General features: G+C 59.0%; 1 protein-coding gene across 1 annotated transcript in view; it reads left to right on the top strand.

The window, feature by feature from the left end:
- The window catches only part of ABLIM3 (actin binding LIM protein family member 3), a 29,507-nt gene extending 5,181 nt beyond the window's left edge, over positions 1 to 24,326 (top strand). The window contains exons 5-23 of the mRNA XM_026063548.1: positions 2,172 to 2,298; positions 2,502 to 2,595; positions 8,470 to 8,557; positions 11,113 to 11,171; positions 11,546 to 11,617; positions 12,050 to 12,205; positions 13,682 to 13,711; positions 14,364 to 14,493; positions 15,401 to 15,499; positions 17,105 to 17,155; positions 19,006 to 19,140; positions 19,414 to 19,478; positions 19,855 to 20,002; positions 20,836 to 20,865; positions 21,460 to 21,518; positions 22,133 to 22,193; positions 22,975 to 22,982; positions 23,595 to 23,675; positions 24,213 to 24,326. Of these exons, the coding sequence (XP_025919333.1) occupies positions 2,172 to 2,298; positions 2,502 to 2,595; positions 8,470 to 8,557; positions 11,113 to 11,171; positions 11,546 to 11,617; positions 12,050 to 12,205; positions 13,682 to 13,711; positions 14,364 to 14,493; positions 15,401 to 15,499; positions 17,105 to 17,155; positions 19,006 to 19,140; positions 19,414 to 19,478; positions 19,855 to 20,002; positions 20,836 to 20,865; positions 21,460 to 21,518; positions 22,133 to 22,193; positions 22,975 to 22,982; positions 23,595 to 23,675; positions 24,213 to 24,326 (1,607 nt within the window). The remainder of the gene's footprint in view (positions 1 to 2,171; positions 2,299 to 2,501; positions 2,596 to 8,469; positions 8,558 to 11,112; positions 11,172 to 11,545; positions 11,618 to 12,049; positions 12,206 to 13,681; positions 13,712 to 14,363; positions 14,494 to 15,400; positions 15,500 to 17,104; positions 17,156 to 19,005; positions 19,141 to 19,413; positions 19,479 to 19,854; positions 20,003 to 20,835; positions 20,866 to 21,459; positions 21,519 to 22,132; positions 22,194 to 22,974; positions 22,983 to 23,594; positions 23,676 to 24,212) is intronic.
- Positions 24,327 to 25,997: the final 1,671 nt, after the last annotated feature.

The raw sequence follows: 25,997 nt of genomic DNA, 5'->3' as shown, positions 1-25,997 counted from the left end.
ATCTCGTGCTTCCAGCTGCTAAAGACGGGCTGCCCATAGGGGGATCCTGGCTTTCCTTGTGTGCTGGGCTCCAAGATCTCTCTGTAAGTGAATAGCAGCCTGGGAACACACACCAGGCTTTCCCAAGGGCTTGAGTTATTCGATGTCTGTACAAGCAGGCTGGCTTTGAAAAGCTTCTTATGCTCATTGCCTTACACTGATGATACCAACCTAAAACTCAGCAAGAGCAATAGAAAAGCTCTTTTGGAGGGATATGGCCTTGGTTTTTACCCCAAGTTGTTCCTTATGACACTTTTCATATCATACCCATCTCACGGCCTTTGCCCCACAGTCTTTCCTTGCAGCTGGCTCTCTGCCTCGGGCCGCTGCCAGGTTAAATGCGTGGCCTGCAGAGCATCCTTTGGGTGTTGAGCTGTTGTTTGCAGAGAGAGTAGCTTGAGACCGTGTCCAGGGTAAGGGGACTGCAGAGGGTTAACATGTGGCCCATGCTTTGCTGTCTGCCCGCCTTCACTGCCCTCCAAGTCAGTGAGGAAATTGCCTAACATGTGGGAGGCAGGGAGAACCAGGAGCCGTGCCACCGCATGGTGACCAAAACCCTGCCCCATTGCAGGGCCTGAGCTACAGGGTCCTGGCCACGGGGAGGGGACAGGCAGCCACACAGTCTGCCTCTTGCCTCCTCTCCTCTCCCTTCCCATTCCCTGCCAGTCATCCCCTCCTCCTGAAATGTGCTCAGATGCTCCTCCCCAGCCTGCAGAGCAAGGTTGCCTGAGGGCACCATGGTTTATTCATGGGCAGCTGCAGGCAGCAGCCAGATGTACGTGAGCCTGCTGGCATCTCCCCTCCTGCCAGCTGGGCATGCTCTTCATCAGGTGGCACTGCCAGTGCCACCCCAGAAGGGGTGACAGGGGAGGCACACCTCTGCAGGGTGGATGTTGGAAGCAGCTGGTGACATTGCCCACATTGGTGCCCTCTGAGGGGAAGCTGTCCCTAGAAAAAGGATGCTGCACCACTCGCTGCAGCCCCAGAGCTGTGAGCAACTCAAAAACCGGGGCTGTGGCAGTTGCATGAGACACGGAATGGATCCTGGCTGAGCTGAGCTGGCCAGCAGCATGGGGTCAAGCATGCTGCCCCAGGATGCAGGGACTTGGTGCGCATTTTCCTGAGGACGAAGTGAGTAGAAAAGCATGCCTGCTCAGGCAGCTTGCAAGGTGCTGCTGTGCTCCATGGGCATCGCGGGAGGGAGGGATGTGGCAGCGAGAGAGTTAAGGAGAAACCCCATCCAGCCCTGTGGGCCTGAAAACCTGCTGCACCAGAGGCCAGGGAGAGAAAAGGACAAGGAGGAGTCAAGGTCAGGGGTCCGAGGCCCATGTGCTTCCTGCTCCCAGCCTTGACAGGAGCCAGGGGAAATGGGGAAAGGAAGGGAGTCTCGTAAATACTGCAGCGGGGCCGGATGCGGCTGCTGGAGAGCACAGCCCTTCCTTTGCTCCGCTCGCTGCCAGACGCTTCCCACCACTCCTGCCCCCCGACGAGAGCCACACGGGGACCTGTCACGGCCAGCAGCCCACGCAGTAACCCTGGGCTAAGCTCGCACCCGGCAGGGAAACACTGCTCTGTGCCAGGGCTGCCGTGGCGGGCACTCAGCCGGGGTGGCCCGCCGGGGTGGCCAGGTGCTGCTCCGCGGTCCCACCCCCAGCAAAGGCTTTACTCCATGGCCTGATGCTTCATCTGCCAAATCTCTGGACAAGGGAACATGCCGAGGTGGTATATTCCCATCCAGGGAAATGGCAGAGGAAAGGAGTCATCCTCGGGGGGCTGCCTGTGGAGCAGTGTCAGGGCCAGCGTGTTTACAGCAGGATCATCCCCTAGAAAAGGAGATCCTCTGGGGCAGGGGTGCAGGGCTTTCCTCGGAGCGGGTGAGGGGTGCACTTGCTCGTGGGTGAGCACGTGAGCCCGTTCGCGCGGCCGTGTGCATTCAGCTCCTGCTGTTCACGCTCGAATCCACAGCTCCGCTTCCTGTCCTGCCTCGCGCGGGGGCCACGTTAAGCGGCCAGGGTACCCCTGAGCTGCCCAGCAAACGCGAGCGGCTCGTGGGTTGTCCCGCAGCGTTGCCGAGCCCTCCTGGTGGGGAGCTCGGGGGGTTTCACGTGCTCCCCTTCCCGCTGTCTCCCCAGACTGCGCAGGCTGCAAGGAGGAGATCAAGCAAGGCCAGTCTCTCCTGGCCCTGGAGAAGCAGTGGCACGTCAGCTGCTTCAAGTGCCAAACGTGTGGGATCATCCTCACCGGCGAGTACATCAGCAAGTGAGTGCCGGCCCCTCGCAGTCCGGGCTGCCGTGCGAGCCGTCGTCAGTCCTGGTGCTTGCCCTGGGCAGCCGGGGAGCAGCCGCGGGCCCACGGCTCGCGAGGGCCCCGCGTTGGGCGCTGGTGTCCTGGCGAGGCACGCGATGGGAGACACCTCGGCTGCCCGACCCCCCTCTCATGCCCCATTTCCCCCTCTCTCACAGGGATGGCATCCCCTACTGCGAGTCCGACTACCATGCCCAGTTCGGCATCAAGTGCGAGACCTGCGACCGGTACATCAGCGGCAGGGTCCTGGAGGTGAGTCTCGCAGCCAGGACCACCCATCCCGGTTGGCAGCAGGGATGCAGCGTGTCTCCCCCGGGGGTGCGTGCCGTGGGGAGCTGCGTGCTCCTGCACCCTTGTGCCACCCCCATCCGCTTGGGGCTGGGACCGTCCCTACAGCCAGGTGTGGACACGGTGTGGTCACCTCATCTGGAGGGTGGAAGTGCGGAAAGGACCCACCACCTCCTTGCAGGCCTCTGGAGAGGCAGGAGCCAGGGCGCGCGGTGGCCTTGGTGGGTGCCCACGGGGTGGGACATGCCCGGGGCCTGAGAGCTGGTGGCACCCGCGATAGCCGGCCGTCGCCGCACCCTCCTCCTTAGTGCCACCAGCTCGCTCGCAGACACGCTCGCCCGAGCCGCATCCCCGCGTGCATCCCTCACACGCACACGCACCGCCTGTCTGTTGCCTTGGCAACACATCCAACACAGCGGCGGCGGTGTGGGCCCAGGAGCTGCAGCAGAGCCTGCAAAGAGCCGTCCCCGCAGCCCGCCGGCTGTCCTTCGCAGGGCTGGCCGAGAGATCCGCAGGGGCACCTGCACCGGGCAGGGAGGAGGCTGGCACGGGCGGCCGCCGAGAGCATTTTGGGCAATGGTAGACCTGCGTTGCCGGAGCAGAGCCAGAGGGAGTGGGATTGCTTTCCAGGAAGGCCGGAGAGGTTCTTCAGGGCAAGGTCTGTCCTTCCCATCAGCCGCATGGTCAGGTCCTTCCCGAGCTCCCAACGCCAGGAGATGGGGGATGCTCTGTCACGCTCCCAGCTCATTCTTTCTTTCTGTTTCTGCCCTGACACTTGCGGGGGAAAAAATCTGGAAAACTTGGTCTGAATGCAACTTAAAGGCTCAGAAGCCACAGGAAGCAGAGAAAAAGATGTCAGAGTGAAACATGCTGTGATTTTTTGGCCCCTCTGGCAATGCTGCGGGGCTGGGCTGTGGCGGGCAGAGAGGCAGCAATGCCGAAAGCTTGCAGAGTCCCTCCTGATACCTTCCCATCTGCACGGCTGGGCAGGAGGACAAGTGCTCCGAGGGCAGCACCGGCACCCGTTTCACTCTGCCATGCCCAGACAGCTGTGATTAAGAAGCAGTATCCCAAAATCAGAGGTACGCTGGCTCCATGGAGAGCCAGCCAGCAGGGGCAGTGGGCTGGAGCAGCTGCAGCAAGGATGGTCAGGCAGCCAGCAGCCTTAGCAATGGGTATACATCAGGAAGCAAAGGGGAACCTGTTGCTCTTTTGGTGGATCCTGCCCAGTACCGGAGTTTGCGGTGGCCTGGGCTCACAGCTTGACCTTCCTAGAGGTGCTGGAGAAAGCTCTGCTGTTCCTGAAATTGTGCAGGCCCACATGGGGCTCAGCACCGTGGGAGAGCAGTGTGCTCAGAGCTCACCTGTGCACGTTTCCATGCTGTGCTAGAGCCTGCTGCCCACTCTCGGGGGACAGCCCTGGCACCAGCCCCGCAAAGCTGTGCATCCTCCACCGTTGTGCCTTGCCTGGGTGAGAGTGGGCACCATAGAGGGGAGTCTCAGCAGCTGTCAAGGGGATGTGTGAGAAGCATCGAGGAGAGCAGAGGGCTCCTGAGAGTGGCTGGCTGTGTCAGGGGAGATGCAACACACCTTGAGCTTCAAAGGAGCCAGCACAGTGTCTGTGCTGGGCTATCTTTTGGGAGCTATTTTGCCACAAACTTGTGAAACCCTGGAGGCAGAGATATTTAGCCTCCTGAGAGCTGCACCGAGACATCTCTAGCCCCTTTCAACTACAGCCTGCCAAGAAGTGGTCACTCCTCCTGGTCCCTGCTGGCTGGGCTGGCCTGAAGGCACCAAACCTGGCCTGGACAACCTCTCTTGAAGCTGGAGCCCCAAAAGTCCTCCAGCMGCTTCCTCCCTACCCTCCTCTTCAGGGAGCTCCCTCTGCCTGGAAAGGCCTTCTGCTGACTTAGGGCTTCAGCAGCAATCCCAGCACAGGCTGTGGTGACTGTGAGCTCAGCACTGCAGCAGCTGCCATGGGCCAGCTGCCCACTACAGGGCCCCTGACTTAGCAAGTGTCTGAGCAGAGCAGGGTGCAGCCAGAGACTCCCCTGAGGTCGAATCCTTGCCCCTGGTCCCCAGTAACCCTCTACCAGGACAGGAGCATCCTCAGCCGCCTCCCRCATCCCATCCTCCAGCCAAGAAAGGTGGTCAGGGACAGCAAGGCAAAGCAGGGGCTATGGATATGCATGCATGCAGGATGTTCTGCCCCTCCTGAGCAGTGTGTGTGAGGAAGATCAGAGGAGTCAGAGCTGGGACTCCTGCATGGGGCAGGTCTGCAGGACCTCCACTGGGGCCAGAGCAGAGGGCCGGGCTCGGGGGCCATGTCTGGCAGGCACTGGTGGGCACTGCTGCCTCGGAGCCGCTCACTGCACTGCTCTTGGGGGCCTTCGCTCACCTGCTTGAGCTGCAGTGAGTCCGGATGAGCACAGGACTTTCCTGCCTGGGCTCATCTGAGAGGATAGATGGAGAGCTGCTCCACAGGAGTAGCTCCACATGGGTAGTTACAGGCTGCCTGCGAACTGGAGACAGCACTGGGCTCTTGCCCTCCATCCCTGGCTCTCCTCTGAGCCTTGGCTCTCCTACCTGCCAGAGGGGACTGTGAGCGCTGCCCACCCTGTGCCAGGACGTGGGAAGATGCTGGCTGAATCCCATGAGACATTCTGAACACCAGTCATCTCGCATTAGCGCCTCTGCTGCACCAGCGCTTGGGCAAGCAAACCCTCCTTGCGTGAGAGGACTCGGATGGGCTGGAAGTAATTCAGTTTGGCTCCAGGTTCCCTGCAGGCAAAGCCTAGGTGTGACCTTCCTTCGGATACTGTCACAGAGCCGAGATGAACATAGGGCTCATGTCCTGGTGGGCTGCACAGGGAGAGCACTATGGAGCCTGTGGGCACTGCTTGGCCATGGCCCTTCTCTGTCCTGGCAACCGTGAGCCCCGGCTGCTTGCCTCCTCCGGCGGCCAGGGCCAGGTGCAGGCTCCTCACCCGCTTCGGGCACGTGCCTGCTAGCCGATATTGAGTGATTTCCTGTAAAACTGGAGGCTTTAATAGTCTTCTCCAGCAGAGCGCAAAATGGAAAGGGTGCCTTTAAATAATTTTAGGCCTTAATGAGCCTTCTCATGCTATCCCATGAGCCTCTGGGCTTTCCAAATGACTCGGAGCTGTGCAGCCAGGCTTGAATGATTAATGAGTCTTTAAGGGACCCCAAGTGATAATGAACAGGTCTCTTCACTCACAGCATCTATCAGCCTTTTACGAGCCATAATAATAATCAATATAAAATAAACAAGGTTTGTACAGTTTGGAGAGTGATTACTCCTTGAAGAGGAGTGGTGGGTGCTTGAAGGTCTGCATTTAAAAGAAAGATGGAGCTGGTCTGTTGTGTGAAGAGCTGGTATATACTGCCTGGGGAGCAGCCAGCCTTGCTCCACATCTGTGTCTCCCCAGTCTGCTAAACGTCTCAGGCTTCCCTTCCAGCATGGTGTGGCAGCAGCTCATATATTCTGTGTGATCTAGATAGGAAAACACAAATATATATATATATATGTATTTTTTTTCTTACTGTCAGTGCACCAAGCTGTAGGAGGTGCTATGGGAGGGTCCGAGAACACCAAACTGTCTTGCTGCAACCCATCTTGGATTCAAAGAGAAGGATTTGAGAAGGCAGTAGATCAGTTTATCAAGGGTCTTTGTTTCCAACTTTAGGTGTCTCTAGACATCTTGAAATATAAGCAACTGGAATTGCAGAAGACTGACCTGTAGTGTTTAGGAGTTGGTATTTAGCCAGGTTGTTTTTAATCTTTCTTTTCCCTGTGTTTACAGCTGTCTCTTCAGATTGACAGAGTTTAGCGTGACTGCCATTGATTTTCAGCGCTCGCTGGCTGGAGCCTGCTGCAAGGAGGAGTGTGCATTGCAATTGTCGCAGCGAGCAGACGCCCCGGCCGGGTTATGTGCACAGAGTTTAGATTGGGAGGAACTGGCCTTTTCTTAATGAGCCTCTTCCCTTGGCAGTACAAATGAGTCGCCTCCCCAAAGCATCAGGCATAAAATGAGATGAACTTGTTGGAAGGATGTCAAAGACACAGCAGGTTCCAGACAAGGTCCTGGTGGTTTTTAGCAGTAAAATTGGTTTAGGATGCATATGGCCCGGAATCAGTCGGCCTGATTTGCTCAGACCGGCAAAGTGTTAAATGAAGGATCTTGACCTTGGAAATTGTGGATGGGGCCACATGCTCAGGAAAGCTCCTTGCTTGCGTTGCCTTAGGGACCTCTTCCTTCCCCCTGGAGTCAGCGGACAGTGCAGGAAAGAAGAACTGGGCCCTTTGTTGCTGCTTATTAGTGCTGGTTCTGTCCCTGCTGCCACCGCACGGGTGGCTTTCCCACCTCGTTATCAAGCTTTTGGACCTGGATTAGTGGTGTCTGGGCTGTGGGCTGACTTGGGCCAGCCAGGGAATACTTCAGGGAACTGACACCCTCTCCACCACCTTGGCACACTTGGTCATGCCTGGGGGGCAAGCCGAGGCTACGACTCCCCTGCACTAAGGTGCACTGTAACATAAGGAAGAGGGATCCTTGCTAAACTCTGGAAACAGCAAAATCTCCCACTCCTCTCCTCTGCCCGGCCGAAGACCCATCCACTCATATCCTGCATAAACTGCAGGAAAAAAGCCCCTGGCTAGTACCTAGCTGCCATCTGCATCCCTGAAGAGAATCTCTGCGTGATGAATCCCGGTTGATTATCTGGGCAATCAACACTTCCCTTGTGGCAGACTCTTAGCAATCTTTGCAGCAAATTTCCTTATTGATCCTCCCCGTTTCAAACTGTTTCCACGCTCTATATATCATAACTATTCCCTTTGTCAGTGCGAGCCTCGTCTTCCCTCTGCCACCTTAAATCATCCTTCTCTGTCTCTCAGATTATCATCAGGGTAAAATGTCCCTTTGGGTTTTGCTCTTACAGCACAGCCAAGGTTCCTCTTAGCCCTGAGCTAGCTCCTACCTCCGAGCTCCAGAGCCCAGAAAACGAGCCTATAATTGAAATGCTAACAGACACTTTGAGTGGAAACAAGCTACCAATTAAACCTATTATCCCTGTCAAAGAGCAAAGGGAGCAGCTCAGCTCCATCTCATCTGGGAAAACAGCATGTTGTTAGTGCTGGAGTTTGGGCATGGCTTCACAGAAGGAGGGAGGCAGCAGAAAAGTTTCTTTAGCTCATGGGAGAGGAGCTAGAAATGATAGCCAGGGAGGCTCTGACAGCCAGCCTCAGGGCTGGGCTTCCCTCTGGCTTGGCTGAGCTTCAGGATGAAGCCTGTGGTTCCCTTTGCTTTGCGAGGTTTATCTTTCTCCCTTCCCAGCCATGGTCTGTAGTCATAGGGCCCTTAATCCTGCTGGTTTTCTTCAAAGCCTTGGAGTTATAGAGGGAAGGAGCACGTGCAAGTCATGGTTGCTTGGCTAAGCATTACTTCAGAGGATCAAAGTTATTTCTAGAGTCCAACGACAATTTACTAGGGGTGAGATTTGTCAAAGTACTTTGTTTTGGGATGTGGGACCTCCTGGTTCTGCTTTCTGCTATTTTGGACAGTTAAAGGAAAGTGAAAGGCTGCCAGTGTGCTTCGTAGTCTTGCAGGTCAGAAGTATTAGTTGGATGAAGCAGGCTCTGATTTTCTCTGTGAGTTGCAGTGGTCTCTGAGGCTGCTCCAGGAGTTTTGCCACGTTCACCTGGGTATTGCCTGCAGCAGAGAGGGACACCAGGGCCTCTYGCCCTCAGGGCATGAGAGCAGCTCAGAACTTCCCGCGCCTTGCTTAGGGGCCTCTTTTCTCTGCTCGCCGTTGCAGGCAGGAGGGAAACATTACCACCCCACCTGCGCCCGATGCGTCCGCTGCCACCAGATGTTCACGGAAGGAGAGGAGATGTACCTTACAGGTAGGGACACCCCTGTCACARGGGGGATCCTGCTGCAGTGGGGACTCCCATGCCATCCTGGGGTGGCCAGCGGGTCGGGCACAGCTGTTGTGTCACCCTGCCAGGGCAGACGTCCACCAGCGTGGCTGTGCGGAGATGTGTTGGCTGTGGGAGAGGGGTTGCCCCTCTGCCACGGGTGGGAAGCGGTATGTTTGGTGTTTGGGGTTCGGGTCCTCGTGGTGATCAATGTCAGAAGGGTCTTTTCATGCAGCAGCRACTCTGAGCCTGTTCCCGCAGGTCTGGCTGACCTGGGGCCACCAGAGACGCCTCTCCACTTCTTCCTAGCCCTGAGCTCCTCCTTGGGTTACGCCTGTCCGCCCAGTGTCCTTACTGCTCAGAGAGGACCGGTGTTGCCCCTTTCAGCTCCAGGAGCCTGGAGGCATTTCCCTAGAGGAGATTTTGCTTTTTGTAAGGTGGCCTTTTGCTCGCTCAGAGTCTCCCCGAACACCTTCTGAGCGCTGCCTGGATGTGTCCCTGGTCCGTGTCCAGGGAGCAGAGGCGGCGATGAGTGCAGAGGCCCCTGCTCCCAGCTCTCCTCCAGCGCCAGGGGATGTGGCCCAGGACCCTTTCCCTGCCGCCTTGCTCTCCTCCCCTTGCCGGGGCTACGCTGAGAGCGGCGCCGGAGGGGTTAAGCCTTTGCTGGTGCAGCCGGGCGGTTTGGTTTCGGCAGGAGCTCCTCCCTGCCCGGAGCTGCCTGCGGGCCTGCTGCCGGTGCGGGGGGAGGGCTTGTTTTCTCCCAGTAACCTGTGCTTGCCTGACACCCTGAGTCACTGATTACCGTGTGGGTGGGAAAGGGGCGATCGCGGGGCTGGCTGGCTCCCGCGCCCGCAGGGCCGGGGCGGGGGGGGGGGACGGGGACGGAGGCATGGGCTCCCAGCCAGCCCCCCTCGGCGGGCGGCGGGGCCGGCGTGCTCCGGTGGCTCTGCCCAGCCCTCCGGCCCTCCTGACCTGCTCGTCCCCGGGCTGCAGCCAGCAGCGCCGCTGAAGCTCTTCGGCTTTGCCGGTTTCGGGCCGGGGAGCATCCGAGGGACGGTGCGACCCCGCGGCTAGGCGGCTGCCCTGCGCTGCTGCCGGGCGGCCCCCGCGACACCTCCTCTCTGCTAGTAAATGAGTCCTACCCCGAATCGCTCCCTGGTGCAGTGCCTGAAGCCGCTTTGGCACAGCATGGCGCCTATCCGCGCTGTTAAACTCTTCCAGCCTCCCAAAGGCTCTGACCTGTGCTTGGTCCCTGGCCCACGCCGTCTCCCGAACCGTGACTGGGAATTGTTGGCTGAACGCTAGCCAGGCTGGCTGGGCTAAAACCACACCGTGGTCTGTCATCACAATTTACTGGCTTTGGCCGCTAAGTTCCAGTGCTCAGGAACTGTTTAATTTACTAGTGGGGACACAGTCCTGAGCTCTGACCAGCTGGTAAAAGGGCCCTTGCGCTGATTTTGCTTTTCCCACCACCTCTGTGCCTGCAAGGGGACTCGGTTCTCCCCCTGCCCTTCCTTCCCCGGGAGGTGAATTACAGCCCCCGGGCCCGGCGTTGGTCCCTGTCTGCATGCAGGGGAGCGTGCAGAGGGGATGGAGCCGCTGGGACTTGGGAAAGGCGACTGGACCTGGGYGGCTGCGGGGAGCGTGCGCAAAGATTGGAGGGAGCGATTTGTCAGGGCTAAAGCAGCAGGTGGAGGAGCCTTGCAGACCCGGCGCCGTCTCGGCGCCGCCCTGCCTTCCCTCTGAGGGCATTCCTGTGGCCGCACCGCGATGGAGGAGGCTCCCAGAAAAGCCCGTGGGACCCAGCAGATCAATGCCCCTTGTGGGGCCTCAGCGCCCGTTGCGTCCCTCCCACCCTTCCCACAGGCAGGGTGAGGACAGCAGTGTCTGGGCAGCCTTCGAAGCATCTCTTCAGAGCAAGGTCCTCAGCGCTGTGTGAGCAGAGTGCTGTCTGCCTCTGCCGTGGGATGGCCCTGGCACCCCTCCGGGATCCTGGCACCCCCCCAGGATCCCAGCACCTCCCAGAAGCGGTTGCATGGGGCTACAGTAGCTCTGGAGTCTTGGGCTCCACCATCCAGCCTGCATCCAAGCCGGGGGCATCTCTCCCGATCCTGAGGGCCCCCTGTGCTGTCAGTGTGCACACTGCCTGCACTGTCTGACCCCTAACTCTCCGTGGAGAGATGGTTCGAATCCTATGTCCAGCCGTTTGCTTGCCCCTGCAGAGCTGCCCCTCTCCAGGAGCCGTCCCCTGCTTAACGCAGGGAATTGCACGCCTATGCGCGATACCGGTTAGGTGGAGTGAAAATTGCCCCKGTGTCTCAGTGTAGCTGCTGCTTGGGAGAGCACAGGCACGGCCCTCCCCAGGAGGAACAGCCGAGCTCCAGGTCACTGCCAGAGGGGCCACGCACTAAAACGGCAGGAGCAGGAGAGTCTGCAGGGACAGGATGGGGCTCGCTCGTGGCAGAGGCAGTTGGACGTCCCCTAACAGCCGGCCTGGGCTGCATATGGCACTAAAACGCTCTCCCTCCCCTGCGTTTCAGGCTCTGAAGTGTGGCACCCAATCTGCAAGCAGGCGGCAAGAGCAGAGAAGAAACTGAAGGTAGGTGGCAGGGAGAGGTGCCTTGCTCAGGGAGGTGGCACGTCCCTGGTGACACTGGCCCCCAGGCTCTCAGCCCAGCTGGAGATGTTAGTGTAGCAGCTGCCTGCAGTGTCTTGCAAGGCCACTTGCATCCCAAGCGCAGGTTTGTCCCGCTTGATCCGGATCTGGCCCCGAAAGAGGCCGGGGCCTTGCTGGCTGTGTGAAGCCGGCTGGCAGGGCAGCCTGCAAGAGCCACGATACAAACTATTTCCTCGCTGTGCACAGCCTTGCGCCTGCTTGCAGGTCCTTCCCCACCTTGCCCCGGTCAGACTGACTCAAGCAATTACTGGGGCCACCTGGGCTCTCATCTGTTCCCTGCTTTTCTGTTTCCACAGCACAGAAGAACATCAGAAACCTCCATCTCRCCCCCCGGTTCCAGCATCGGCTCCCCGAACCGAGTCATCTGCGTAAGTACAGCTCTGCTCCTCTTAACRTGAGGCAGGACGAGAGCTCCTGCCACAGATTTGGGGTAGAATCAGAGAAGGGAGCAACAGTTCCCAATGCCGGTCTGCAGCATGAGGTGTCCCCAGGGAACAAGCCCGGCTTTTGGGGACAGAGTGGGCAAGCCGCGCTGCCCTCGTCCCAGTGAGGCGTCCTGCCGGCACTGTCATTAGAACGGACCAGGAGTGCTCAGAGGGATGTTGTCCCACAGTCCCAAAATCCCRGCTCCTCTGCCCCTTCCCACTGCTGCCTCTCGGAGGGTCTCTCCTTACCTCTTCCCTCTGCTGCGGTGACGATCCGGCTCTGTTTGCTCTGCTTTCGGCTCCGCACTGTGCGCTTCTTCCCTCTCGCCTTCTCTTCCTTTCCGTCTCTCTGTCTCTGTCTCTCCCTCTCCCTAGGCTAAAGTGGATAATGAGATCCTTAATTACAAAGACCTGGCAGCTCTTCCCAAGATTAAAGCCATCTATGAAGTGCAGCGTCCTGACCTCATTTCGTACGAGCCCTATCTCAGATACACATCGGACGAAACGCTGGAGAGATATAGCTATGGGGAGGTACTGAGTCTCGATACGCTCAATGCAGAGCTGCGGGAGCCCCAGGGGCAGGGCAGGGAATAGGGCCCCGATTTGGGGTGGTGGGACAAATTGCACGAGGCTCCACTCACTTGAGTGGAAATACTGCAGCAAGGCAGGATGGAGGGTGAGACTGCATCAGCTGGGATAGGGCCTGGATTAGGAGGGAGACCCTGGTGCTGCTGCTGTGGAGTAAGTGAGAAACCAGCAACCTCATCTGTTGGTTACACAGCTCTGCCCAAGCTGTGCCGCGAACACAACAGGCAGATACAGGCGGTGCAGCTCAGGGAGGAGAAGTCACCCTCAGGACTGGTGTGGTAGGGAGGCTTTCCCATTGCAGCCTAGACCATGGGAGAAGCACACATCCCTCTGGGATGGGGGGACAGATCTCCAGCAGGTTATAACTCCAACAGATCTCTGTGTGCGCCCAATGGCTCAGCTCAAAACCTGACTTCGAGCAGTCCAGCGTCCTGTGACCTGCGTGCAAGGTGCCTACTCCTCCATAGCTGGAGGGAGGAGCAGGGCTAGCCCAGGCTTCCTGCCCCCAGCACAGATGCCCGTGTCGGGTGCTGGTCCTGGAGCCAGGGAAGTGGACTCATTTGGTGCCTTGTTGTGAAGCACCTTATGAGATGATGCCAAAGCGGCACCCAGCGTGGGGCTTCCCTTCTCCACTTCCCAGGGCAGGTGGGGGCTGTTGGGTGATTTCACCAAGGCAATGAGAGCAGAGGGTCTGCACAGCTCACACAGAGATCAGGGGCCCTGAGGGCAGGATTTGGGCCCCTTGAGGTGGTCCTGGAGGAGGTCTTTGTAATGGCCAGCAGCAACATCCCTTACATCTCCAGTCCCAGGGCTTGTCACAAGCCTTGCTTCCTGCAGCCTACCCAGTGACAGTGCCACCRAGGCTGGAGGGCATGGGCACAGCTTGTGGGGGAGCACCGCCAGGGAGGCGCAGGCCAGGGAGGGCCTGCCGCTGCTTCTTCTGGAGTTCAACTCCACTGTGCTGCTGCTGAAAGGATTGACGTGTTTAACAGTGGGTGATGCCCTGTGTGGTGGGGAGAGAAGAGAGCTCCCTCCAGCTCCCTGGGCCTTGATGGAGGCTGAGGACATGTGCAGGCAGGTGGGATCCAGTGCTGGAAGAGCCGAGGGCTGGCAGGGGGTTGCGGTTGCCTTTGCTGGGCGTTTCTCTTGGAGCAGAGGCTGCTGAGCCATGGAGCCCGGCTGAGCCCCAGCCCAAACCCTGAGCAGTGGAGGTGGGGACAAGCTGTGATTTATCACCCACTGCTGGAGCCTGCTGTCCCACCAGCCACCCTCGGTGCCTGACAGCTGTAATGAGGCTATATTTTCACCAAGTGGGCTATAACGTGGGGAAAATGAGCTGCTCCATGACACTGGCCTGTCACCGCTCCCGTTAATCACATGCCGTCTCTCTCTCTCCCCTCTGCCTCCTGCTGCCTGCAGTCCCTGGGAGCCCTGTCCCCTTACTCTCAGGTAACAGCCCRCGGTGCTGCATCCTTCTTGCTGTAAGAGCAAAGTGTCTCATGCCCCAGGACTGCTGTGTCATGCAGAGGCAGAAGCTCTGCTGAAYGCCGGGTGGGTGGGGGAGACGTGGGAGCCCTCATCCAAGAGGGCTGCTCCCATCTGGCAGGGAGAGTGGCACCGCTCTGCGGCAGAGCAGCCCCGTGGGCAGTTTCTGTGCCATGGAGGGGGACACTTGTAATTGGGAACAAGCTCAGGGGGWAAGGGGTGGTCTCCAGGCAGTAAAGGAGGGAGATGGTCCACAGCCAGACATGCATCGCCTGGCCCCAGGCTCTGGGCTGGCTGAGTGCGCTGGTGGGGGAGCACTGCCCAGGAGGAAGAAGTGGCAGGCGGGAGGAACAGCCTAGGTAGCTCCTCCAGCCTGTCGAGGACAGACACATGCACACTGCCCAGCATGTCACACCTGAGACCTTGCAGCCTCCGGGCTGTTGGGGACACCGGGCTCCTTGGCCATGGGACACTCCCCTGAAGGAGAGGGGCCTGCAAGGCCCTAGTCTTGCCATTGCTGGCACCTCCCAGCCTCCMTCCAACATCCCCCGTGTCCCATCGGCCTAGGCGCTTGCTCTAAGCTCGGCCTTCTTTCCACACCTTGCCCTGCCCCTAGGACATCTACGAAAGCATTGACATCCGGCAGAGGCGAGCCTCCAGCCCTGGCTACATCGACTCTCCCACCTACAGTCGGCAGGGCATGTCGCCCACCATCCCGAGATCCCCGCACCATTTCTACCGCTCAGGTAAGGATATCGGCTGCACCCTCAGGCTGGACCAAGCTCAGATGCCCCATGGCGCTGGGCTCACCAAACCATCCCCCACTTCTCCCAGGGGACMGCTGTGGTCTGTGACCTGGTTAAGACGGCTGGGCCAAGGACACAGGCTGCCTGCTGGGTTCCTCAGGACCAGCAGGAGCGGGAGCTGTGGGCAGTGACTGACTGCTCGGTACATCCTCCAATTCTGCCAATCTCACCTTGCGAGCAGTGAGGAGAGGCAATGGGGGCCTTGTCCTGGCCCAGACCTGAGCTGGGGCTTGTGGAGAATGGGGCAGGGAGGGAAGTGGCCCCAAGAGCCAGTGAAGTCTGGAGGACAGAAGGCCCCTCAGCTGGGTTGGTAACTCCAGGAGGGGGGATGCACGGGACTGCTTGTGCCCAGCCAGTGCTGCAAGGGGTCCTTATGCACATGCATGTGCACACACCCCTGGAGCACTTCCGGAGAGGAAGCAGAGTGTGTCTGTGCTGCGTCTCCTGACGTTCAGAGCTGGGGAGGAACGGACAGGAAAATCCAAGGTCAGTAAGTCTGGAGGTCCTGCATCCCCGGAGTTATTCCTGCATTGCACAGCCAAGGGCCTTTCACTTTGCTTCCGACTGCAGTGTATTCAGCCTTCCCCTCACGAATGATGGGGGAACCTGCTGCCTTGTAACAGCATCCATCCGCGGGGTTTCCTCTGCATCCTGCCTTCGTTTAGAGATGCAGCAAATCTCCCCTCACTCCATCACACCCCATCCTGGCACGGCACATGTCCCCATCTTGCCCACCACTTGGGTAGTTCCCTGCTCTTCTAACACCGCTGCATTTAACACCCGTTTTCTTCTGCCTCTTGTTCTCTCTTTCGGTCACTTATGGCTGCTTCTGCTCGGCACCGCATAGGCACAGAGAGTGGGCGCAGCTCCCCCTACTATAGCCAGTTAGATGTGAGGTCTTCTACTCCAACCTCATACCAAGCGCCCAAGCATTTCCACATTCCAGGTAGGCTCTGGAGCGCCCCGGCCCTGTGGGGAAGCACCGTGTCTGTCGCATGCCCGCATGTGCTGTTCCCCGTGTGTCGCATGCGTAGCTCCACCGCCTGCCTAGAGCCAGCTGGCAGCAGGATCTACCCCCTGGTAGAGGCCATCCATAAACAGGACCTGCAGCTTGAACTCTCCTCCCTCCCCATCACCACCCAGACGTCCCAGAGCCTTCCAGAGTCTGCTTGATCCTTGCAATGTCCCTCTTCCTCCTCCTCTCCCTGACCTTCCTCCACTCCCCACGCAGACAAGTCCCCAGCAGAGAGCCTGCCCCCTCCCCTGCCTTCCCCCCAGGATCACGAGGTGAAGCTTGTCTGCCAGCAGCCTTTCCACACCCATCCTTTACAGATGATTATTTTATACTCCCCCTAGGGCCCGCCGCTCCCTCCCCCCAGAGTCTTCTGGGCTTGCCAGATGGCTGCTCCCCTTCTGCAGGGATTGCAGGGGGCCACCAGGTAAGGGCCACCACCCTCTCCCGGCCACGCAGAGCCCACGGGGCCAGGGGATGGAGCGGGCAGAGGGGGGAGAGGCGGGAGGGAAGCAGGCACAGCCACCCTTCAGTGTGCACGGGGGGCCGGAGGAGGGACCCTCCGTGTCCTGTGGCAGCCCCAGGCACAGGCTAGCCCCAAGCCATGCACGCTGGTCCCTGCTCAGCTGTAGGCACTTCCCGCTGCCCCTTCCCTCCTCCAAGGCACTCTGCTGCACCAGAGTTGGGTGGGACCCCGCCATATAGCCGATCTCTTGGGACAGCACCATGACCACCGGCCAGGAGGACACCCTGAGGCTCCCCACTACAGTACCCTGCTCCCACCCCGTCCCTGTCAGGGCTTGGCCCCGCTGCCCRGCCTGGCCTGCCCGCCTGCTGACGGTCGATCGTTTATGGATGGCCCCCTCGCTGCTCCGCCAGCTCAGCTGCTTGGCCCCTGCGCGGGGGCGGTAGCCTCACTGCAAGGCTCCAGGTTGCTTTCTCCTCCCAGCTCGCTCTTTTCTCTCTCTGCTGTGGAAAGAGGCTTTGGCTAATTTTGTTTTGCCCTCAGGTAGATCGTGGACGGTTCTTCTAGGCTCTGGCACCCCCTGAGAAACCATGCCAGAAAGAGCCGTGGTGCTGTGTGCCTGCCCAGGGCAGAGCCGGTTCTTTACAGCTGCACCCTCTCCGTCTCCTCCCCGGCCCCTTGGTCTGAGAGGAGAGCCATRAGCAGGGCCGGGAGGAGAAGGGTCTGCCGCCCTGAGGTGCATGCTGACACTCGGGTGCTCGCTGCATGTCCTCTGTGCGCACACCGCTGCCCCGCAGGGTTTCCTTGCCGCCCCCCCCCCAGCACCGAGGCTCTCAGCCCCGAGGGACCGYGCTCCTCACTGCCGTCTCCTGAGCCGGCCTGGCCCTGGTCCAGCTCTGCGCTCAGTGTAGGACGCCTGGACCCGGCGGCAGTCGAGCRTGATGGAAACGCAACGTGGGCAGAGCATCTCCTGCGGGACCTCTGTTCTGTCTGCTCTCAGCAAACTCGTACTGACCTCACCTTCCTTCCTTCTTTCCTTCTTTCTTCCCTTTCTTTCTTTCTTCTTCCACCAGCTGCCGGCGAGAGTAACATCTACCGGAAACCCCCCATCTATAAACGACACGGTATAGTCTGCCTTCTTCTCACGAGTTTCTAGTTTGTTGGGCAAGCTGGACAGAGCACTGGTCGTGATCCTAGAGAAACAGTGTGGGTTTTGGTCTGGCTGAGCTGGAGTGGGGCCAGCAGGGGTGTGAGATCGGACTGCACGGGGAGCGGGGATAGCATTGCTTAGGGAGGCAGGAATCAGCAGGATGTGGTAGCAGATGTGAGCAGGGAGAAAAGTGAGAGCCTGGGGACTGGGGGTTTGGGGGGGGGGTTGATGCTCCTACCTCTCCTCTAGGCAGTGAAGCACAAGCTTAAGCACAAAAAAAGGCAGCTTTTGAAATTCATCCCTGGTGCGAGGAATGCCTGAAAGGGGTGACAGCAGGGGATGCTCTCAYCCAGGGTTATCAGAAGAGGAATGTGGAGGGCTGCAGCGGGGGAGCAGAGAGGTGAAGCCTGGGGGACAGGGCTGGGAGAGCCGTGGGAGGGCACGAGGCCACAGAGGTCGATGGGAGTAGGGATGAGGGTGGCCGTTGCTTGCTGAGGCCAGGAGTCAGAGCAGCCTCAGGAATGGGATGAAGAAAGTAAATTACAGTTTCCCATGGAACCATGAGGAAAATCACCGCCCCTCCTGGACAGATGCTCCAGGCTGAAATGGGCCCCGAGGGGGAGCTTGAGGGGTGGGGAGGGTGCAGGCGTAGGGGTGTTTGGTGTTGGCCTGGGCCTTTCTCAGTAAGGCTGGCTTGCGCTCTCCCTGGCTTGCGTTCATGCACAGGGGAAGAGGAGCTTCCCCCGCGAAGCAATAACTCTGTGTCTCCTTTCTCTCTCTCTGTGGGCTCTCCTTTCCCACCTGCCCACCTCCCCTAATGTCCCGCTGGCTGCCTGCACCCGCTGCTGTAAGTAGCTGCCGTTTGCTGAGTCCCCTGTGCTGACCCTGTGCCGGGGACGAGGGCTTGAGGTGGCGGGGTGGCTCTCTGCCTGCATCTCCCTGCCTCTGCCACATGCCCAGCTCCTTGTGCCTGCCCCTCCTGGGATGCCCCTGCCTGCCAGCGGGGTGCAGGGCAGCCACCGAGGGCAGCTGCCCACAGCCCCAGGGACAGGRCAGGGTGTCATGAGGACGGAGCAGGGTGCCGCACAAGTGGCTCCCCTGCCAGGGCGGGAGGAGAGGGTCCCGAGAAACCGGGATCACTGCTGGGTTTCCCATGCATGCCACGGAGGTTTGGCAGAAGATGCAGAGGATCCTGGTCTGTGGCCGTGCAGAGCCATGGATTTTCCCTGGGGGAGCTGAGCCCCTGCCTGAGATGGAGATGCTGGGGCTGGCACCTCCGCTCCCCCCACCCCGCTACGCAGCCCACCTCAGCCTTCCCTGGCAATAACCTGCTGAGATCCCCTTCCCTGCGGGGAATGTGCCTTCCTCCATCTCTTCCCTCTGGAGTCCCGCTTGGATGTCTGTGCAGTTATTGCCATCTCTTGGTGACAGGCCAGCCCAAGGGGCACAGGTCACTGGCATGGGGACACTAGGGGCACTGGTACCTGGGGCAGGGGCGAGTGCTATGCAGGACGCAGAGCTTGTCTTGGTACTGTGGGCCTGAGGCTATGAGCCATTTGGGTCCCATCTCAGCCACACCGGCGACAGACCCTGTGTTTGTGACTGTCCCCACCAGCTGCCTCTGCCTCCTTATCTCCAGGAGCTGCCCAGCAGTTTGAAAATAGATTATTTCCAGCTCTGCTCCATGCCGTCCCGAACACAATTGCTGCCAGGCAGTGGGGAGAGGGGAGGGAAGAGGATTTGCCTTCATCCCAGGGTGGATCTCTGCAAGTCCTGCCAGAGGGATGAGGTGTCCTTGTTACAGCTCTCCACGTCCTTTTGCAGACAACCTCCCTGCAGCCACAAAAAGTAAAACCAGCGAAGACATTGCACAGTCATCCAAGTACAGCCCTGCCTACTCCCCGGACCCGTACTACCACTCGGAGTCAGAGTACTGGTCCTTCCAAGTGTCCCCCAAAGGTAATGGCCCAGCCACAGCAGTGTTGAACTCAAGGAACCCATTTCTGCCCCCACACGAGCCACATCTGGGGAGAGACTTCCCCTGAGACCTCCGTGCTGGGCCTGGACCCGAGGGTGGGCTTAAGAAGGAGGGGTGGCGGAGATCCTGCCAGAGCCACCCCAAAGTCCTAGCAACCCTTGGGAACCATCTGTCCTCATCCARCTGGGGACTGTCTGCTCCCCACTTGCCACCGGCTTTGCCCCCGTCTGAGCACACCGTGTGTCTCCTTGCAGCACCCCGGGCCCGGAGGTTCTCGTCGGGAGGCGAGGAGGACGGGTACGAGCGGGGGWTGCACAAGGTGAGTGACACTCTCTGCCTGCAGCCTGCCAGGGAGGGTGGGGGACTGGGCAGCAAGGTGCCCGCGGAGGGTGCGTGTGTGGAGGAGCCCTGCAAGGGACTGAGCCTCTGCCGGCTAACTCCATGCTGCACCAAGCTCCCTGCTGGAGAGGGACCACTGCGGCCCCTGGGGCTCTCTGGCATCCCACCCCTCACGGATACCTCGATGGCCCCTTGCTGAGGCACCACCACCGTCCTGGCCCTGGGCAAGGGGGAGCAGATGGGATTTGATGAGCCCATGTCAGGAGGTGCTGTGCCCTCCCGTGACACGTGGGCTGGCGGGGAGGGGACAGCGCCATGAAAGGAGAGGTGCAAAGCAGCTTTTCCTCGGTGCCCAGATCCAGAGCGGCATCGGCAGGCTGATCCTGAGGGAGGAGATGAAGGCCCGGTCCAACTCTTACACGGACCCCTGGACGCCTCCTCGCAGCTCGGCCAGCAGCAGGGAAGCCCTTCACATGGCTGGCTACGAGGGCTCCCTGAACGGCTGTAAGGACGACAGCAGCCCCTGGCTGTTGTGCTGTAGTCCCCATCCATCCCACCTTGGCAGGGCCCTAGCCACTGTGGGAACTGGAGAGGGAAGGATACAGGACTGGGAAGGTGTGGGTGGGAGAGGTGGGCTCAACTCCAGGGTTGGCCTTGAGCGACTCTTTTCCTCTCTGGAGGGCTCTGTCCTTACCCCGACCCCCCCAACCGAGGATGCAGTGTGAGGCTGGGGATGGGACATCATGCAGCTGGTGTCTGCAGTACTTCTGGCCAGCCTGATGAAACACCTCCCAGTGCAACAGCAGGTTGAAGAGTCCTTTAGAAATCTCACAACACAACCACATGGGGCTTTTTGTGTTGTTTTGGGCTCCAGAACTGTATGTAGGGATGCAAACCAACCCCCAACCTTAAGAGGCATAAGTAGTAACCTTCACTTATTTTGGGACAGCCTTGGTGCATATGGGACCTAGCCTGCCATACACTTCGCTGTGTATGTACATTATTAACGGCACGTCCAAGACTGCCAGGCACCCCAGACCTACTGGCTGGCCCAGCTCCTTTCCTCGCTTGCAATGCTATCACTAGGTAGCACCCCGGGCATCCAGCCCCTCTCTCCTTGGGGCTGCAGGAGGTACCTAGGGGAGCTGGGAGCCTGGCAGCAAGCACAGCTGTCCRTGCCCAATTTGTGCTCTCCTTCCTCATGGTGTGCGTGCCTTCACTGATCTGGGGCTCTTCAAGGTGGGACCGGCACCTGCGGGGGCCTTGGGCTGGTGGGGAGCTCTGCACAGCGCAGGGCACTTCTTCCCCTCCGACCCGTTGCTCTGCTCTTCCTGCAGCTCCCCGGACACACTACCTGGCTGACAGCGGTGAGTCTGTGATCCCTCATGGCCCTTCTGTGTCTGGTCCCATGTGGCAGCAGGGACCAGAGTTTGACATTGCAGATGAAGCAAGGAAGAAGTAGAGAGAGAAAGACCTCCTTGAAAGGGTGTGCTAAGGGACCAGTATAGCGCTGGGAACAGAGCCAGGAGAGGACAGGGTCCAAGAAACCAAGAGAGGAGGAGATTGAGAAGGGCCTGGCTACCTGTCAGGGTGAAGGGTGAGAAGGGAGGGCTGCCGTGGAAGAGGGATTTTGGAGAGAGAAATTTCAGCGTGTGTGTGTGTGTGGGGAATCCAGGCTGGAAATGAGATGGAGCTGGAGAGGAGAAAGAGCTAGGTGAGTTCAGAAATGGATAGGGATGAGGCAGTAGCTGGAAAGGCAAACAGACTGTGAGTAGGTCATTTGGGGACAAAAGAGCATGTATTTGCCATGTGTGGGGAAGGACCTGAGCAAGGGGCTGAGGAGAGCTGTTAAGAGACGGGATGTGTGAGCACAGGGGTAGGGTCAGCCGAGCGGATGCTATCCTGTGGTGTGGGGCCAGCCCCTGCATTTTCATTTATGCACCTTGATGGTTTCTTTTCAGACCCCCTCATTTCTAAGTCGGCCTCCCTCCCTGCCTACAGGAGGAACGGGCTGCACAGGGTAAGCGCCTCCTGCCTGTGCCCTGCTGCTGCCACTTAGTGGTGCTTTGGTCTGCTCCAGCCAGGCATTTCTGCACCCTTCGTCCCTCCCTCTGCCCTTCCCCGTAGGGCTCCTCAAAGCCCTCTGTGTTCTCCCAGCACTTTTCAGGATTAGGGTGTCCTGCTCCCCACCTTCTCTGCACCACAGCCTTCACTCCTGTTTTGCACCAACCCAAAATAGTCCCTACTGGGAACTGAAGTGCCCTGTCCAGGCAATACAGAAGGGACAGGTGCCTGCCCCCAATAGCAGATCTCTTCCCCTGTCCTGCAGGTCACATTTCAGAGGGACGCTGATGTTGCTTTCCAACAGGAGGGCTTTGCTTTATACCCTGGGGCAGTGACTGCTGGGGGTCAGGAGACCCTGTCCTGCCTCTGTTCAACCTGGGCTTATCGCTTCCCCTCCTTATGCCTGTTTTCCCATTGCTAAGTTTGGGGAGCAGGTCTCACTTTGGGGTAGTGGATGCCTTCCCCCGTCAGGTGCATTGGGAGGTGCAGGCGCAGGCACTGTGGATGTGCTGAGCGTCTGGAGGGGACCTCCTCTTGCTCACTCCCTTCTTCCGTGTGTCCGCCTTGCAGCCTCCCAGTGCTGAACTTTTCCACTACGACAGCACAAATGCCGTCAACTGGGGCATGCGAGGTAAGCTGGCAGAGGGCTGGGGAGCTGCCAGGGCAGGGGAGGTTCTGCAGAGGGACACAGCCCTCCTGGCCAGGACTCAGGAGTATGGGCTTTGGGGGAGTCCCCCACAGCAGGGAAGTCACTTCCAGCCTCCTCAAAAGACAGAAGGGAGCTGGCCTTGCTGCCCTATAGCAGCCTGGTTTCCTTAGGAGTGGGGTTGAAACCGTTTCTGAGGTTCTACAGAAAGGGCGCAGTGGTGGTTGGTCCTCCCCAAGCCTCACCCCAGCAGACCCAGGCCCCGGCCACCCTGACTGAATCCCTCAGTGTCTCTGGGGGCTTAATTTCCCCCTTTTTCCCCACCTGTCCACCCTGCCACTGCCAGTGGAGCCAGGCACAGCTCCTGGGTGTGAGTTGCATGAAGTCCTCTTCTCAGGCTCTGCTCTGGTGATGGGCTCAGCCAGGCCCATTTTGGTCCCATTCAGGCACCAAGCCCTCCCGAGGCTCTGCGCTGCACGGGGCCGAGCACGGGGCTCCCCCAGAGGCAGTGCCAAGGCAGGGTGCCAAGCTCCACCAGCCCACTGCTCTCTCAGGCCATCCTGCCCCRCCATCGAGGGGGCTGGTGCCTTGGTAGGGCATGAAGCCAGATACCGTGAGGTCACCTACCCTGCAGCAGGGAGCTCCAGAAAATGGGATCAGGCAGAGGGACAGACCGGGGTCTCTGCAGCTCTGTGGAAGGGATCCTGGCAAAGGAGGCATCAGAGTGCTCATGTCTCTCTTTCTTGTCTTTTCTCTCTCCCTGCAGAGTACAAGGTAAGATGTCCCTGCTGGCAGGGTCCCTGCTCCAAAGAGCAATTACCACCTGGAGATGCCCAAGTACCACCCAGAGGACATCCCAGAGAAGCTCCCTTTTGTCTCCAAACCCTGTTGTGATGGAGGCTTCATTCTCCTCTATTCTTCTAAGCCCCCCACCAGACAGCTCCATCCTGGGACTGTGGGACTCGGACCAGAGTCCTTCCCCTCCTGCCAGGATCCCAAACTCTTTGCAGAGCAGTATTGTCACCCTGGTGAAGAAGCAGAGAGGGGTGGCTGAGTTGGCTATTGCCTGCTCAGCTCTAACTCACGCGTATCTCTGGATCATTCCTGGCTTTACAGAGCGAGTGGAAGACCTTTGGGTTGCCATTCAAGAGCCACCAAGGTGGTTCAAAAGAGTCTCTGGGCTAGAGTCACCCTGCAAGCCAGTCCCAATCTCAGCCATGCCCTGTCGAAGCCTTGGTGGGCGGCTGTGCCAGCCAAGCCCTGCTAAGTGCCCTGGGAGTAGCCTTTGCCCTGGTGGCCCCACAGCCCCAGAGCTTCCCTGGAGCACCTTGCTGGTGTGCTCTTCTAGCTCCAGAGCTAGCCAGAGGTCTTCGTTTCTCCATGTAGATATACCCTTACGAGCTGCTCCTGGTGAAGACAAGAGGGAGGAACCAGCTACCCAAAGATGTGGACAGGACTCGGTTAGAGGTGAGGGRAGCCTTTTCCACTGGAGAGAATATCCTTGGGGCTCGGAGGTACCTGGTCCTGCAAGCTGTCCCCGAGCCTGCCCGCCTGCGGCTCACCCCAGCAGGCCGCATGGAGCCACAAGGCACTCGTGTGCTGCTTGTCCTCCATGGGAGGAGCATCCCCACCAGCTCCCAGGAGCAAACCCGTGCCAGCGTGCTGGTGCTGCAGCCCCACTGCTCCATGCATGGGGCAGAGACGCTGCTCCCTGTGTCCGCAGCGTGAGKGCATTTGGCCGGAGTAGGGGAGAGCCAGGCAGCTCCCCTTCTCTGTCGTTAGCACTGCTTGGGGCTGCAGCACCCCTGTGCAGCCCTGCCGCCACCCAGGTGGGGGTGGCATGCCACCAACTCCCTCGCATGCCTTCCCACCTCGCTGTAGCTGCATGGTCCAGCACCCAGCCCCAGCCCCCGAGGTCCCAGCACCCGGCCCTGGCCCCCCGAGCCCTTGGCCCCCTAAACCCCCAAGCGCCCGGCCCCGGCCCACCAGCCCCTCTCTCCCCAGCGCCACCTCTCCCAGGAGGAGTTCTACCAGATCTTCGGCATGACCATCGCCGAGTTCGACCGCCTGGCCCTGTGGAAGAGGAACGAGCTGAAGAAGCAGGCCCGGCTGTTTTAAATGCAGTGCACTATAAATATATACATACCTATAAATATATACATAGAAAGATCTCTATACTGCAGCTCTGTATGATTCTCAATGCTGGATGTGACAGAGGCACCATCTGCACATCTGAGAGTGAATTAGAGTCTCGCAGATAATTTTATGCTATTTATTTTTCTTTTTGACCTCAAAATGCCCTTTGGGAGACTGGGGTGGGGGTCTTTCCTTTAGTACTCCTTGGCAGGGAGGGCATCTTGATTCTGTATCAACCCCTGGCAATTTCCAGGACCTAAAGCCACGTGAGCCCTAAGCACTTGGTGTCTCGCTGCCAACCCACCATGGCGAGGKGAGAGGATTTTCCCCAACACATTGTCCCGAGCGGCTTGCTCCAGCTGCAGGAGGGGCAGGATTCACAGACAGTTGCTGGCCGGGATGCCGCGGAGCTGCGTCCCCAGGGACGGGTGACAGCGGGGCCGTGACACCCCCATGCCAGGGGCTGCTCCCTCCTTCCCTCCTCAGGCGGGTGAAGGCCCAGTTCTGGTCTCCTCAAAATCCCTGCCGGGGAGGGACCCGGCCAAGGAGGACCTCAAAGACAGCCAAGCCCAGCAGGGTCCCCAGCCTCCCATGGCCTGACACTTTGGAGCTGTGTGGGGGTTGCAAACCTGCCTTTGGGCCGCTATAGAAATTGGGGGGGGGGGGGAGGTCCTGTCCCCCCTCGCCCTTCACCCAGCTGGTCTATGTATTTACTTACAAGTTTGGAAAATGTCCTGGGTATATTTGCAGGAAAAGGGGATCCCACTGTGGGTTCCCCGGTGCTTATTGCCCTCCCCCATGTAGGGGTCACACGTGGAGAGGAGCAGTGGCAGGGATCCCCATGGGGACAAGTGTGCAACCCCAAAGTGCACTCCTGAGCCCTGCAAGCTGTCGACTTTCCCTGCAAACTCGGTATTGCCAAGGAGCCAATTTCTCCTCCCAAAGTGCTGTAACGGTGGCTTTTCAGGACATCCAAAACCGAAGCCCTTCTTCAATGAAAATGAGCAAAAAGGCAGAGGGACACCAGCTACACTGCTGCACGCTAACTGCTGCATCTCCTGCTGGGCCTTTCCCGAGCTTCTCCTGATTTACTCCATCCCTAGTATMTCTGTCCCAGATCAAATCCCTCTGGCAGCTTTCAAGAATGAAGGCATTTACCAGGGACATTTTGCATTTATTCCAATGCAAACTATTGGGGTTTTCTTGGTTCTGTGCTTTGTTTAATTTTTTTATTTTTATTTTTTCTCTTTACTGATGTGTTGTTTCAACACAAACATCTTTCCTGGTGTCATCTGTGGTGCTCTGGTTTTCTACTTGATTGTTAGGCACAAATTTCAGCAATATTGCAGGTCTGAGCCATCCCAAAGGAGGCCAGCAAGCTACAAGGCACCTCCACAACAGCTGAGTAGGCAGGTTTCCTTCTGGGTGGCAGTGAAGATCTCATTTGCCTTCACCATGCAAAGGGCCAGCTCTACTTCTGTCTGTTCTGGTCCTCCTTGAAGCCCTCTTTGGGAATGTCCTGTCCTCATATCTCACTTCAGCTAGATCACATCCCCTCCCTGCCATTAGTGCCACCACCCTTCAGTGCCGAGGCTGCCCAGCTCATCGCACAGAGGGCAGGAACAGGGTTCCTGTGCAAGGCAGGAGAGGTAC

This window comes from Apteryx rowi, unplaced genomic scaffold, assembly GCF_003343035.1.
Source record: "Apteryx rowi isolate R43461 unplaced genomic scaffold, aptRow1 scaffold_2, whole genome shotgun sequence".
Classification (NCBI taxonomy): domain Eukaryota; kingdom Metazoa; phylum Chordata; class Aves; order Apterygiformes; family Apterygidae; genus Apteryx; species Apteryx rowi.
This window is presented reverse-complemented; position numbering and strand designations above follow the sequence as displayed.